This window comes from Tricharina praecox (assembly GCF_024521635.1).
Source record: "Tricharina praecox strain CBS 144465 chromosome Unknown BZA05scaffold_12, whole genome shotgun sequence".
Classification (NCBI taxonomy): Eukaryota; Fungi; Ascomycota; class Pezizomycetes; order Pezizales; family Pyronemataceae; genus Tricharina; species Tricharina praecox.
In genome coordinates this window covers 624266-639711 of record NW_026250414.1, presented here as the reverse complement: position 1 = coordinate 639711, position 15446 = coordinate 624266, and the positions used below count along the sequence as shown (strand labels likewise).

General features: G+C 52.6%; 2 protein-coding genes across 2 annotated transcripts; one reads left to right on the top strand and one right to left on the bottom strand.

The window, feature by feature from the left end:
- Positions 1-7759: 7759 nt before the first annotated feature.
- BZA05DRAFT_398373 (uncharacterized protein) lies at positions 7760-10039 on the bottom strand. The gene is made up of 4 exons (XM_051483709.1): positions 9250-10039; positions 8834-9078; positions 8404-8777; positions 7760-8346 (listed from the first exon to the last, which is right to left on the bottom strand). Exons 1-4 carry the CDS (start codon positions 9564-9566, stop codon positions 7834-7836), a joined length of 1449 nt encoding a protein of 482 aa, XP_051339455.1. The 5' UTR covers positions 9567-10039; the 3' UTR covers positions 7760-7833.
- Positions 10040-11207: 1168 nt separating this feature from the next.
- Positions 11208-13658, top strand: BZA05DRAFT_398362 (uncharacterized protein). The gene is made up of 6 exons (XM_051483708.1): positions 11208-11620; positions 11691-11756; positions 11818-11922; positions 11994-12372; positions 12437-12765; positions 12932-13658. The coding sequence occupies exons 1-6, from the start codon at positions 11453-11455 to the stop codon at positions 13157-13159; spliced, it is 1275 nt and encodes a 424-aa protein (XP_051339454.1). The 5' UTR covers positions 11208-11452; the 3' UTR covers positions 13160-13658.
- Positions 13659-15446: the final 1788 nt, after the last annotated feature.

The following is a 15446-nucleotide window of genomic DNA, read 5'->3' as shown; positions in this document are numbered from 1 at the left end:
CACACCGAAGAAGTCCTAGCGGAAGAAGTTTGAGCTTCGGATGATTCTGTCGGAGATACCGACCAAAATTCGAATCAACGGAAAATGTAGAGAGTTGTAAGTACGATGTCGAGGCTCAAGGGGATAATCATTGATCACGGCTCTCTCCGTCATCTACTGTGGCATCTTCATGGTACATACCGGTAGTACAGTATGTGCCCCTCCTCACCAGCCGCCTCAGGCTGCCAGCGGCAGGCCCGTAAGGCTCCGTAAGGCGTCGTCCGGCGAAGCGAAGTCGACGGCATGGGCCCGTGGGATAAGGCTCTAGAGCAAGCAGCGGCAGCAGCGAGGCGAGACGAGGCGCACTTCTCCACAAAGACCGCTTGTGCCAACGTTGCGCGGTACGTCTACTACCGGTACGGTAGTATAGGTAAGTAGTACCGCGACTCAGATCCACATGTACATACGTCGCCGGCTGCTCCCAGTCCAGTCCCCGAGGATGCTCGACTCCGTCCCTGCGTCTCGGATCGGACATGTCTGCACCCTGCCCTGCGCAAGTGACTGCTCCGGCGAGCGGATTTTCCGAACCCATGTCCGAAATTCATACGCTATGGGCCAAAGGTCCCGGAGAAGACGAGGGCAGGGATGCCGGAAGCTGTTTACCTCCGAAGCAGGAAACTCCAGAAAAGTCGTTCGACTCCTGAGCCCTAGGGCGTATGTTGGCCGTGCCGTCTCGGGTGCCACGGGCTGTTGTCGATGCGTTGGGATTGGATCGAACATCGCTACAAAGTACATACTGGCCACCGCCGGGGACGCTGGGATTTAGTTTTTCCTAGGTACTTCTACTGTGGAATCCTCTTTTCTGTTTCCCTTGATGTTCTGTATCTATGCAAATAGATCTTAGCATTTGGTGGTGGAGGTGGATGAAGGGTAGGACAAGGAGGAGGGGCACCCGGTCGAGACTTTTCCTTAGAGTAGACATTGTTCATTTCGCGCGAACTTTCCCTCCCCTCTCCGAGAAATACAGTAGTGGTAGTAAATGGCCATGAACTAATGATTCCGAGAGACTCCAGTAATAGACTATTAGGTATTGTATTTTTACAAAGGTAGAACTATATGAAAAGATCGGTGCTCGAGCGCTTCTATGCACCATATTTACATAATTTACACACACCAAGTAAAAGGCAAACCAAACATCCCAGATCCCCACGTTCCACGTTCATCTTCCACACAACAGTGCTTGCTGAGTCCTATCCCCAGCCTCTCTTCTTGTCCTCCCAAATCCCCGGCCCCTTGGTCTCCCATATCCCAACTCATAGCCCCAGTCCTCCCCGATCAGGCGCCAACGCTGGTTGGCCACTGCCCCAGGTTCCAGTTTCCGATCCCGACTTTCAGACACCAAATCCCCAACCCTGAATCCCACCAGCCACAATCCCATGATCTTAGACGTCCATTCTCCCGTCGTCGTGGTAGACGCAGTATTATACCGATAACCTCCCGCCAGCGACGGAGCATGTATGTAGCCACATACTTTCCCACCCGTCCTCCGTGTAATCGAATCGCCAGTCGTTCTGTCGCAGTATTTCCCGATGTCGAGTATATCTTTGCATCACGTCGAACAGTTGCTGATTATCGATGACGGCCTCGAGGAGGTTTTGACGCTCTCGCTGCAAGAAGAGAATGTTCCTTGAGATAGTAGGCCGTGATAGGTTGGGCTCTTACTTCTCCGTCGGCGTGTCGTGCTTCGCCGTTGGATTTCCTTAATCTCGTCCTGAGGCAGAAGATTGTTAGTGTCCGATTTTAATCCAGCACACCGGAATACCCCATGGGGATCCTCTAATTGGGTTATTTACCTCGGTGAGAAGTCTCGGCACCCTGACAGCCCAGTACTCAGAGTCCACCTCCTGTTTGCGAAAGCTTTGTAAGAACATGTTTGCCAACGGGGGGAGAGTCTTGGAATAGTTACACACCTCCATTTCGAAGTCATCACTTAGTTCTTCGAATATTTCCTTCAAGAAATTCTCCAGTATTTCCGACTTGATGTATCTTCCTAGTAGTTGTTGGCGGACGTGTACAATTGGTGCCTCCACGGGTTCGGGAGGTCCCATAAAAGTGAAACGGCGGACAAGGCGTTGGAATGGAAACATTGTGAAGTATGGTAGTGGTTTTTGTTGTTGAATAGAATCTAATTTCCGAAAAAAAAAATCATCGGCGCAAGGCTCTGTATTTAAAATAGTTTGAACCCTCCATAGGGATTTTTGAGGATAGTTCACTTGGACACGAGTCGGTTAGAGCAACCTAATCAGCCGACCGAAGATCGCCACCGCGGTGGGTTTTGCTTTGGATTTGCGAGCTAGCGTCCTTGTGATGGTTTTTTGGTCTTTGTCCGACTGGCTGCAGAGCTGTGGAGCCGCGAAGCTGCGGATACATAGTTTCATAGTTAGACCATACTTCCTCACGTACCCGCATTGGTGCTATAAATCCTTGCCTGCAGGACACGTCGCTGCTCTGCCCCACTCTATTGAGCTAGCACATATTGCGAAGTTTTAAAAACTTCACAGGAATGTGTACGGATGGGATCTGAGGGCTAGTATAGAGTATATTTTGCCGATGGTGAACGACGCTCCGCCTTTGAAATTTCACCGGAAAACGGCAAGAAGTCGAGTTTCTGCCTGGCCATGACCATGGTTGCCGTTGCCGGTTTGGCAGACCAAAATCGGAGGGATAGGTACTTTCGGTGGGGCGTCAACGAAGGATCCCGGTGTCATTGCACCGCAGCGGATGGGGGGATTCCGGCTGCAGCATTTCCGCAAGCAACTTTTCACCCCACACATTCCGAGATATTAAAAGCCAGTCAGCAGATGGCCACGTCCCTTCGCATCGTTCCACCCAAAACCACAGCGCGACGAATGAATCTGGTAATCCATGTTGAACCAGTAATCAATTGGCTTGGATACTGACGGCAAAATGAAAGAGATGTGGACCCAATTCCTCACCGCTGGGGGGATTATTAGGTCATGATCGCATGTCAGGATGCCGACGCTGGCTTTGGCTTCTACGTCAAGATTCGAGAGCGTTCTGGATTATCCACACGAAACATCGCCGGGTGCGGCGGAATACGGTACACCGCACCTATCGAACGAATATGTCTCCAACGAGACTCTCTTGACTAAGTATCTAGTTAGCAGGATGGTCGATATCGGAAGGAAACAGAAGACACCACTGGTAGAGAGAATCAAAATGCACAATCCCACGCAACTTCGAGGTGGTGTACGATAACACATATGCGGAGTAGGTTGGAGCCACTGGACAGCTTCTCTGTATGTAGAGCCTCGAAAAAGACCAAGTGTGGGGTCAGCTAGCCCCAATACTCTAAGGACCAGGGCAGGATAGATTTGCCGTAGATGCACGACAGACGCGCTTACGGCATTGTAGTAGGTAGACAAACAGCACCACCGTTTGCTGCTGTCCATAGTACGGCGATATACATATCAGTTAGATTTGTGCTTCTAGCTCTGCCGAAGAAAACCAATCGAGTACATCCTTCGCGACAGCATGCTTGGTCGACAATCAAGTGCAGTGTATCAGTAGTCGTATTTACTGTAAGTTGACGTAGGGGGCTCCGATCGCCATATTGCAAACTCATGTTCTTAACCGTCAAGGGAGGGAATCCTGCGAATGGGTGTCACCGACGGTCGATGAAGCTGTTCCGCATATTCCTTCAAAGCAATAGTGATGTACGTGTGCCTATGAGTACTCTGGAAACCCAGTCCGCAGATTCCTCTGGAATGCAACTGTCTATCTGTACATAAGACTCTCAGGTCGACACCGGCTTGGGATGATGGAGCGCGGCCAGCGATTAGAGTTATCCCCAATCACTGTTAAGCCACTATGTATGATTGCAAAGATGAGTTAATGGGCTCGGCAAGCGAGAGCAAGGCGGACATCATGAGGGCGATTGATCGTTTTGCCGAATGTAAATATCAAGCTGAACCGAAGCATCGCCGGAATCGCTTAGAACTGTCGAGTGCCAGCCTGCTTTGCCCCGCAAAGATCTGTTCAATGCGCTGGTATCGAAAGTCTTGGAACGATCAGCCATTCGGAAAAGGACACGGAAAGGCATTGCCCTGCGCCTTCGATTTCCAGCAAGTGCCCAGATTCGAGTGGCAGAAAGAATATTGGTATCTGCTGCGACTTGGGCTCCTATCCCAAGGTAATAATCAACGTGTGGTAGATTTGCTGCGCTGGACCCGGTGGCCGGTACACAACATAATTATGTACTTCTGTACAGCAAATCAAGCGTCCCAATCGGGAGGTGGGAACCCCCATCGTGGAATCTTTAAAACAAATATCGCAACGACCACCGGTGGTCGGCCATCGGATTACATCGTGCGGTAAACGACTCGTCCAATCAGCGGGGTATTCCTAGATGCCCCAGCCCAACCGAGGCTGTGAACTGTGGGTTCCCGTCTGGTTTCCCGGAGCCGAGAGACGGCAGTCAACCAACTGTATTCGGCAGGCGGGTGAAATCGAAGGCATCAATTCATGTCAGCGTAAAGAAAGGATAAGGGTTTTCGGTGAGGACGAAGGCTGAGCGGCGACGCATACTCGGCACCTGGAAGTTGGGGTGACGGGGCCAGGTGGGTTATTGTAGACTTCACATCCCGGTTAATTGCAGGTGAGAAGCTCGAGCCAACCTGAAGCTACTAGCATAGGCTGTGCAGCCTCGACGTGGCATCAGGCTCCGCCACACGTCCACCAATCTGCGAGTCGCCCGCAGTGCGAAAGCCCTCTCTGTGGGCAAGCATAATCCTGCCGGTGCCGAGCTGGCCTCATCATTGGAACAAAGGTGTTGGGGAATCTGTAGCCTGTACAGCCTTCCCGCCCTCATCAGGATAGTGGACTCCATTACTGGAGAAGACATCGGTTGGCGAGTCGGACGCTCAATATATATAGTTTCTTAACCTGGACTCACACTTGCTCTGGTATCACTGATTACAGTAGATGAACTGTTCACCATACCCAACAAAAGAAAATTTCACATTCTTTCTCTCCATCCAATCGTCAGAAGTTTCAGAGAAGAATCCGGTATGCATCAAATCTTATCCTCAGTGACGATTCATGAGTCTCGGACCCCAACCGAATCACTGTCACTTATTTCTACGCGAAGCCTAGCGAGCCACGAAGTACCGCCTTTTCATAGTCTCGTCTCACCTTGCACGTGGGTATATTAAGGTGACAGTAGAAACACCCTGCTTCCTATCATCGTCGCCATCATGTTTAACTTCAACCTCTGCGGCTGGAGAATCCTCCGGAGAGCCCACGGCCGGGCATAAAGTGTTCGGTAGCCATCATCCATACTCCTTTGAAATTTACCGATTGTCCTAGTGTGGGTCCGAACATTGCCAGGTGCGAGAACGACCTCCGACGGGCGTTAGCTGCTAATAATCTGAAGAGATTTTTTGAGAACATTCCTCCGAGTGATATATGGCGATTCGGCAGGGCATAGGAGCAGACGCGGTCGAATGCGTCGGGTATGTATCACAAATATAGTCCATGTTGTGGTGGGACAAGTATCGCGAGCAGTACCCGGGTGGGACGAGTCATGGGCCGCGGATTGCATTGCGAATTCTCTCCCGGCCCAACCACTGTCAGTTGAACTTTCCCCTCCATTCCTCGGCCGGGTTGTTCGGGTGAGAGCGTTGCTGTGGGTGGTTGAGACCGAGTGTTGACGTAGATATGAGTGCGCGGCGGGCGGTCGAGAGGAATCTTTTGCGGCACCTCAGTCTGTATAAAGGGACGAACTTATCGCCGGTGATATTGTTGTGTTATCGTATCAACTATCTCTGCCTTCCCAACGAAATATTCCAACAGTATTCCATGCAACGAGTCACGACTCATGAGCGGCAACATTTTCCAGCAAATTGCAGCGGTCACGCCGGACAGAACGCTTCTATTCGAGGTGGCGGCGGAGGGGAAATTTCCAATTGTAGAGTATGATGGCGGCGCGGAGAGTGGCAGATTACAGCGGCGGCGACAGGACACTAGCGAGTACAGCGGCGATCATCATCCAGTATCTCCACCTAGTGAGTCCCCATTATCCAGTTCCGTTCTTCGCTTCATAGACAATGTTAAAACCAAGTGCAGCCTCATGGTTTCAGCGGCCTTTTTCTCCCATACTACCTGCTTGGGTCCCTTGTGCGCATCTCCGATCTTCCGCTGCTCTAGGTCGAGATGTTCGATCCATGGATCGAACATTTGGATCTGGAACGGCTGAGAGTTGAGTATGCGCAAAATGGACCTAGGTAGGTAGCGCAGGAGAAAAAGGCTTCTGAAACCGTAGACTGAATCTGGTTTCCACATTTTCTGTGAAGCGAAGAGCGGAACTGGATAATGGGGACTCACTAGGTGGAGATACTGGATGATGATCGCCGCTGTACTCGCTAGTGTCCTAGTCAATTCCGGGCCCTGCACGGTATCCGTCCTCAATTCGCCAGCCCGGAAGACTGTATGTAGTCCTTGTTCTCCTCAGCCCGACTAATTCCGTCCCGTCTCGGGCAACCTCAAAGACGGACTGGACGGACGATTCCCGCCCTGGATGAGGCTGCTATCGAGTTGGTGCTGTGGGGGTCTTCATTATCGGTAAGTAGAAGGGCCATCAGGTTGCTCCTCTGCAAAGGACCCGTACCGCCGTTGGTGTTGCTTATCGTCAGTTCTAACTTCTGGAGTTGGTGAACAGAATCCAAAAATTCACCAGCACGAAATCTCAGACCTCACCATGTCCGTGCTATTACTCAGATATATATTCCTCATGTACATACCCTAGAAGAGCATGTTTACTACCTATATACATAATTCCAAACAAAGACATCCTTAACTCGCTAGCGATCCCCCAATACTGGTGCTGTATATATCCCCAACCTTTGGAGTTGGGGACCTATTAAGGTTACTGAATTTAACCGGTTGTCACTGTTACACCCCAAAACGCATCCCCAACTCGATCCCCAACCGGCTGCAAACCCCCTCTACTGAAAAAGAATCGATCAGCCTTGAACGTGACTCGGTGGGACAGATTCACACGAAGTGTGTATCGCGTTGATGGTGTATGTACCTAGTAGGAATCCGTTTCCGAAGGCTGCATTGTTCTTATATAGACTGCCGGTTTTCGGCACGGCGATTCCTGCCGACCATTTGGATACACCGTACCCGACGAGGAATTGCAACCGAGCGGACACCCCCGGCGGTGCTCAGGTGCGATCCTACACGTGCAGCTGTAATCGAGGATGAAATAGCCTACTGTATTGTACCTAGATGCAAAAAAAATCCTCTCTATATATCCTACTCATGTGGATGGCTTAGCGGGTCTCTCGTTCGGTGTGGGCGAAATATAGCGATTCTCAGCCATCGAAAGCTAGCTCTGTAAGTAAGGAAAGATGAATTCGAATTGCATACCGGTACGAGTCTGAGAAAAGCTTTGTGCTCCCGCTACTCGCACCGCCGAGACTCCCGCGTAGCCATCCTCGGACGGTTAAGGTTCATACGTACCGGTCGGATTCGTTCCTCTATGCGCTGTATTTCTCATCACACTGCCATTTCGGGCTGCGTATCAGGTGTCGGGTGGTTACAAAGATTACCCTATGAGTTTCAGCTCTAGTCACCAGGAGAATGTAATGTGGTACGAGACAGCAATCGCGGATATGTTCTAGACTCTTTCATGTGTAATCACTCGGCGCCCTCGCCCGCCATCCAGTTTCCTGGAACCTCCGATATAGTAGTACACCTCCCAATTTATTACATATTGCCCTGCATTCTCAATACAATCTATTCTGGCTCCGAATACGTACATGCGCCACTCTATTTCTCTGCAAGGAGCGTCCGAACCATCTGCAGCCCCTTGATTCCGTGCTTAGACTGGACCAGCCACGCCAGGGTTCCCACGGCAACAGCAGTCTTAACAAGCATCGCCAGTCTACTTCCTCTCACCGCCTTCTCCTTCTTCTCCCTTATCGCAGCCCTCAGATCCTGCATCGGACTGGCCTTCTTGGGGAGAAACTCAACATCCGGATACGAAACGGCGACATCCACGAACACACCGGCTTTGAGCTTATCACTCAGCCGTGGCATGACATACCGCGACAGGAGCTTGTACATCAATCCGTTCTGAGCCTCGAGGCGAGTGACCGTGGCTGAAAGCTTCAAGATCTGGTTTGCGCGAGGGCGCTGGACCGACTCGAAGTCCTTGAATAGCGCCTTGAGCTCTGCAGAACTGGGGTGAGGGCTGGATTGCAGGAGCTTGTGGAGGCTGTTGCTGAAAAGAACCGTGGATTCGATGGCGGTGTTGCCGCCGAAGCCGGCATTGATCGTTACCTGGGGATTCATCAGTATCTCCACGCTTTCTGAGTAGGAGCATGAGCATCAGCTTACCTTATGCGCAGAATCGCCCATGAGCAGAACTCGTCCGTCGATCCACTGGCTAATCACTCCCTCCTCCAGTGCAACGAGAACGGCCTTATCCCGCGTCTCCCACAGATCCTTTATCGTGAAGTCGGCGCACATGGGCATGTCGCCGTGCTCCTCCACCATCTTCTCGGTGTCGGCGTCCGTGAATCGCGGTACGTTCGGCGGATGCGTCAGGGAATTCTTCTTGAACAGGAACCAGAAGATCTTGCCCGGGACGCCGCTCGCACATACGTTGGAGATTCCGGAGTCGTACACGTTGTACACCATTCCCGCTTGCATCGGCGTCTTCTCAGTGACGTTCGAAATGCCGAAAATGCAGTTGAACTCGGAAATATATTCTGCTTCCCGTTAGGCCCGTAAATCGAGGGGGTTCGATTGGGGAGGAAGAACACACCCTCCTTGAGTGCGGGATTCATCAGTTCGCGCACCATGCTGTGCACGCCATCGCCACCGATCAAGACATCGCCATGGAAGGTGCGGCCATCGGTGGTCGTTACCGTTACAGAGTTGTCGTCCTGTTTGACGTCGGCAACACCGGCATTGGTGTGAATACACGTCTGCTTGTGCTCCTCGGGGATGTATTTCAATAGTGTCTCGAGGTAGAGCTGGCGTTCGATGAAAACGATTGGATATCCCAGTCTTGAGAACACTGCCGCGTCAGTAAATGCAGTCACTGGCAGCTCTCATGGACCGTTGCAGCGGGGGTCGCAGCGTATTGATGCGAAAGCTCTATTCGGTATCGCCGCTAGCGGACCCTTTTGGCCCCCATGCCCGGGAAAGAGTATACGCGGAAGGTGAAACGGCACTCACTGCTTATGCACAACCTCATGATTCCTAGCGGATCCAAACAACTTTCCGTCTTTGGTGAAATGCTGACCAGAATGTAGCGCTGCGACAATAGGCTCTAAATCATTCTCCCACAAGCCCAATTGATCAAGGATGCTTAGGGCTGGTGGATGAAGACCGAGTGAGGCACCGAGCTGAGGAGCGAGAGAACTACCGCGCTCCAGCACAACGTAGTTGATTCCTGCTCGGGATAAAAGGAGGGCGAGGGTGAGGCCGGTGATCGAGCCGCCGGCGATTAGCACCGTGAATGGTTGTTGGTTTTCGGAAGTCATGGGCGCCATGTGGTAATACGGAGATGTTTGAATGCGGGATGCTCGCAGCTTTAAGTCACCTTACCGACTGTCAGATATAGGTGGATAACTACACTTGGGGATACGTGTCGGAATCTCGCAATTCCGAGACTCTCGAACAGTCTCTAGCATATGTTGCAGAAAGGGACGATGTAACGGCTGGCCCTCCAGCGGTCTCCTTGTTGGACTTCTGTTCTAGACCTAGGCTATATGCGCGGACGCCATGACCGACCGACCAAGTCACCAAGGGTATCATACCTTCACTAGAGTATTTTCCGATGGGTCGTCTAGAATAGCGGGACTCCCAGATAAACACCCAAGCAGTATCCTAGCTCCGGCAGATGGGAACCTCACAACCACGCCAGAGACAACAGTTGCCGGTGTACCGGAGTTGCCATACGAGGTGATGAACCACGCAACCGATACTGTTCTTACCAGGTTGCTAGGTAGTCGATACGAGAGCGAGCTGCCGCTGTTGACGCTGCTGCTTCTGCTGCTGTTGTGTGGACTCTAAACAGTGCCCTGCTGCCTCTCCTCCACATTGAATCACATGCGGTATTCTTCAGGTGGAGAATACACAACCTCAACCGGCGACACCGAGAATTGACGGCGGGGGTAACTAGGGGAGGCGTCACCGTGTCCGCTTCCATGACTTGAAGTGTGCGAGGTGCATACATCGGCTGTCTTATGTCTTGCCTGTTTAGAGTCACTTCTTACACGACTTCTATGGCAAATACATACGGAAGATATCCAGTTACTCTACTCCACCTGGAAGAAAAAGCTTGTGTGCCTAGTACTAGCGCTGGCCACGCGTGAGGAGCCACAGCGCCGGGGCGGCCCGACCAGGTAAGGTCACCCTTATTCAGATAACTCCCTTCGGTCCCAACTCCCAAGCTGACATCTCCCCATCATTGTTTAATCTCATGCGACACCGCCTCATGAATGCAGCGATCTATGACAGCCCGGTAGGCTGGTAAGTGCAAAAGTCTTCCGACGCAAAACCCTATACTGTTCGAGGTCATAATACTACCGTCCGGAGATCGGTGGATGCCAGTTGACAGGCTCCGATCTGGCGTTCGTCAACTGGCTCGCGACGTCCCTCGTTTACTGGGCTCCCGCCAAATCCACAGATTCACGACGCCAAAAGCAACTAAACGGCGACGAGGCTCTTTTGCGTATCGCGTGGTTCTGATAGTGCATTCGCATAGATGAATCTTCTTCTTCTTCTCCGCCTTCATCCCTGATGAATTCACATCCTCCCTACTAGGCCTGCACCTCCTTAAAATCCTAGGGTGGTGTCGGATATTTGCTGCCATATGTAAGTTGGGCCGCTCGCCTTACGCTTGCAAGATTCCGCTCACTGAGTCGTACCTCCCTGCTTAGTGCCGTGGGGTTACGTTCGTAAATGCAATAATTCCCTGCCGCCCTTTAGCTCACCGAAAGCTGTCGCGCCGAGTTGAGGAATCTGCAGCATTTGCACCTTCCTGGGGGTCCTCCTACGAGTCCCCAGACCTATCGAGGGTTAGTCTTCAGGATGAAGTACATATTGTCGACGGCTCGTTTACCGGTTAATTGACCTCATCTACCTTAATACTGCGCATTCCCCAAGCCTGCCCCCCACCCCCCCCCCCCCCCCGACGTATGTAATAGACATTATTCAAGCAAAGTGTTCTCCTACATCCAATCCACCCACCCATCCACCAGTACATACATAACCCAAACACACTCACTCAACCCGCGGAGACATCCGACCGACAGCCAACGAATTAGGGCCATCCATCACATCCCACGGGGGTCTTTCAGCTTCCGACAACCACCGGTTCTTTCTGGACCTGTTCCTGCCACAGCGCATGCAATAACGAAGAGAAGCCGTCGAAATGTACATATCGCCAGACTATTCAGGATACCGGTTGGAGGCACGGCAGCAGCAGACGGCAAGCAACATCACGGATACTGATGGCCTCCCGAAAGATGATATGATTGTGCTCACCCGTTCGGTGCTCGCTGTTCTGTTGGTCTTGTCCACGACTGTCTGCGGCGCGCGGGTATGTTCCCATGTTGTGCAGTCGGTTTTTCGGCTGCGAGCGAGTGGATGGCGGTGCTGACACCCTTAAGCTATATGTCCGGTACTTTATCGTCAAAAGCTTCGGAATCGATGATGTTATGGTGATCGTCGCTCTCGTAAGTGCCCTCCGGATCACTCTGCCCAGCGAAAGAACGTAAGCTGACTGATAGGTAAAAGATTCTCTGTGTAGGCTTCGCCGTGCTTGGACTCTGCATCTCTCACGTTGGCGTCGGTGTGCACCTGTGGAACGTACCACCGGAGGACCTCGTAGTGTATTTCAAGGTAAGTGCCCGTGGAAATCCCCCCTCCCCCGCTATACTTGAGAATTCGCTCAACGCCAGTCCCATGTACAGATCTACTACGCCGCCATCTGCTCGTACGTGTACGTGGCGCTCGCCGTGAAGACCAGTCTTCTAGTGTTCCTGATGCGCGTGTTCCCCGGCGCGATGCTGCACAAGTGCGCCAAGTGCATCATTATATTCTTGTGCGTGTTCACCGTCGGCACCGAATTCGCCACGACTTTCTCCTGCAACCCCGTGCAGGCCGGCTGGGACAAAAGTATCGTCGACGCAAATTGCTGGAGCATCGATGTGCTCTACAACATCGTCGTGTTTCAGGGGATCGTCATGAGTCTAAGCGATGTGGTCATATTGCTCTTGCCCATGTGGGACCTGTGGAAATTGAAACTGCCGACGAGGAAGCGGTTGCAGCTGATGATAATGTTCGGTTTGGGTATATCTCACCCCTCTCCACAACCTCTCCACGAGTGCACAAATCTAATGACGAACCTACATAGGAATGCTCGCCACGATCGTCTCAATCATCCGACTCTCAACCGCCGTAGCCAGCACCAAAGACACCAGCGACTTCACGTACACTTCAGCGCGGGCACTGCTGATGATGAACGTCGAGTTCCACGTGGGGCTCATAACCGGCTCGCTGCCGTCGCTGCGGCTTCTCCCGGGCTTCCGCGTCCTCTTCGCGTCGTGGACCGGCGACCACTCGACCAAGGGATACTCAGGTCGGATCAGCGGCAACGGCGACGGCAGCGCCATGCGCAACGGCGCCGGCTCTCGCGCCAACGACATGAAGCTCGGACGAATGCCGAAGAGCCCCTACGGCGATCTGGACCTCACAGTCATGGAGGACAAGACCGTCAGCAATAGTCAGGAGCGCATCGTCACCAATGGCGCGGCCGTCGCGGGCTCGCACGCTGCTGGTGCCGATAACCGGTGGTAACGAGGGAACTCCGAACTAGGGGGGGTAGAATCCGGAGGGGAATTGTACATACATCATATCAGTGCTGGCGCTTCACACGTCAAATCGTTTACGGTCGATAATAATTTATTGCATAATAATCCGCACGCTTTGGGCTCGGTCTCTCCTGAGTCCCTATCGCGCCCTGAACACGAAACGGGCGGGGGAAAGGCGGGAACAGGACCGTTTCAAGTCAACGGATCATCGGCCATCACTGGTCCCACATCCTTTCCCCACGCAGCTGTCCAGCTGTGATATGTAGATTATTCCCCTGACAGGTGGAACCATGGAAGCTGCACCCAGGTAGGCAGCCCAAGGCGCTCCGGGACTCGGCATCGATCCTATTCGTAGCTGGGGCCCGCGCTCGACGGTCGGCAAGCCCGAGCTCAAGTAGTTAGGTAGATCGGTGTAGGTAGTCCATGTACGCACAGAACTCCCAGGATCCCCGGCCCCCGCAGTCAGAGATGGAACCCTACCGTTCCTATCACACATACCGGTACCAGTCGACGGGGGGAGCAGAAGCAGAAGTTTGAAGAACCCTACGGCCAGCGCTGTCAGGGGTTGCCGCGTGGGGCTCCGGTGAGGAATGGGAAACCGTTCGACATCCCCGGCCGAGGTGAACCATTGACGGCCAGGGCTTCGGTTTAGCTCGTAGACTGGGAGAATATTGAGAGAGGACTGGCTTACTGCACAGAATAGGAGGTTTTGAGGGGCGCGGTACGCGGTTGAGAGAAATCAGTTATGACGTTGATGGGTAAATCGATGGTGATGTTCTATTTACGCTAAGAGGTTCCTTCTTCTAGACGCTCGTGGCGCCAAGCCCTTCGGCTCGGTGCACGTGACGGCGCTAGCTGCCTTCCTGGCCCAATTCCATCGGTGCCGTCTTGGCAACCGTGACAAGATGCTTAGTTAGCATGGATGGCGGAACGCCCGAGTCTTGGCGCCCGCCCCGCAGCACTCCCTGGCCGATAAGTCGAGACTTGACACGGAGTAGGTGGAGAGACAAGATATGTTACAGAGTGGGAGACTACATGCTTCAGATATAATACCAGCGATTGCGCCCACGTTCCTACGATGCAATGTCGCTAGGTACTCGGTTCGGCATCGCATCGATCCACTTGTATACTCTATCGGATATCCGCCTCCATGGCTGCCCTACTACCACGCAACCCGAATCACTTCCCCTCACTGCAGGCACCTCCCATCATCTCACAGAAAGGTAGAACACGTGAGGTGAGGATTTCATTCGTGTACCGTGTTGGATTGAGGGCAAGCTTGTTGTTCCTGGACTCTCGTTCTAACTTCTTCTTTCCCGTCGCTGTTGTATGGGAACCAAGTAGCTTTGTATGGCCGTGGGCTGAGAATCTAGCAAAGAACTGGATGGTGATGGGCTTCTTGATAAAGGTGGGAGCGAGACTGTATTTGTGAAGGCCGTGAGGAGTTCTGTTGGACTGTCGGGTGTTGAGATTCTCTGCCAGTCTAGAGTTTGACAGTCTGGAGTTTGACGTCGTCGGTGTGTGCGCGTTTCCTCTACGTACCACTCGACTGGCTTCGTCCGACACCGGTGCCGTAGATACTCCCTAGCCCACGGCTTCCTCCGAAGACTCGCCTGAGCTCGCCTGAGGTGATAATCAGGGCTCACTGAGCCCTCCGAGCTCGCCTAAGCTGATAATCAGCGCGTCCCCAAAAGGCTCGCCTAAGTTGATAGTCAGGGCTTCATCCCATTCATCGCCACCTACCTACATATCTGGAAGATTGAATCCCCTCGAACCCGCTTCGCAATGATCTGGACTCTTTCTCGGGTGGGTACTCGCGCGCTGTCTGGAGTGCCGTTCTCTACGATGGGCTTGGTGTTGTAGCGTGTTGCGCACTGGGCATCTCGAATCGCGATGGTGTGGTGTGGTGACGTCAACACTCGATCGTTCCATCGCGATTCACCCTTGTTTCTCGTCCGCTGGCTACTAGCATAGGTATGGCTTATGTAGGTAGATATCACTCGGAATGTAATTTTGGAATAAGATTCCAAATTCCAATCGATAGTTGCCTCAGAAGATGCTTCGATACCTACCTCTGAGAGACCCAAAAACGGGTGAGGAACAAAACGTGATCAATTGAACTAGAATTCTCGGTGGATGATAACGATGTAAAGCCGAGACTGAACAACGGACAGGAAGAACAGAAATAGTGACAACAGAAACAATTCAACGTTCAACGACCGCATCGGGTCTGCATCGGGTCCCACCAGGTCTCAATGAGGTCTCCTCTCTCCGGTGCTCACCGATGACGCCAAGGCGCCTCTTCCTTTGCGCCCTTCACTAGGTCTCACGCAACATGAAGAAACAAAACAGACTTTTAGTGACACTGTTGGAGACCCACGCTGACACGCAGACTATCGAGGAGTTATGTAACTAGCGGCTCTGATTGCCAGGACAGCAACCTGCAGATTGCATGAACGTTGATGTGGCTGCACTGGCCACACCCGATAGTTATGGGTCTGACAGGCTGACAGGCTGATACTGCGACCTGAGTGGCGCACGCGGCGCCGGGAA

Excerpts from the sequence above, each read along its gene's own strand:
- BZA05DRAFT_398362 (XM_051483708.1), top strand. The coding sequence starts at position 11,453 with ATGTACATATCGCCAGACTATTCAGGATACCGGTTGGAGGCACGGCAG. Across the intron at positions 11,757-11,817 it reads TTATGGTGATCGTCGCTCTC|ATTCTCTGTGTAGGCTTCGC; the intron begins GTAAGTGCCCTC and ends GATAGGTAAAAG. Across the intron at positions 12,373-12,436 it reads GATGATAATGTTCGGTTTGG|GAATGCTCGCCACGATCGTC; the intron begins GTATATCTCACC and ends GAACCTACATAG.
- BZA05DRAFT_398373 (XM_051483709.1), bottom strand. The coding sequence starts at position 9,566 with ATGGCGCCCATGACTTCCGAAAACCAACAACCATTCACGGTGCTAATC. Across the intron at positions 9,079-9,249 it reads CATGAGGTTGTGCATAAGCA|ACTGGGATATCCAATCGTTT; the intron begins GTGAGTGCCGTT and ends AGTGTTCTCAAG. Across the intron at positions 8,778-8,833 it reads GAATCCCGCACTCAAGGAGG|AATATATTTCCGAGTTCAAC; the intron begins GTGTGTTCTTCC and ends AACGGGAAGCAG.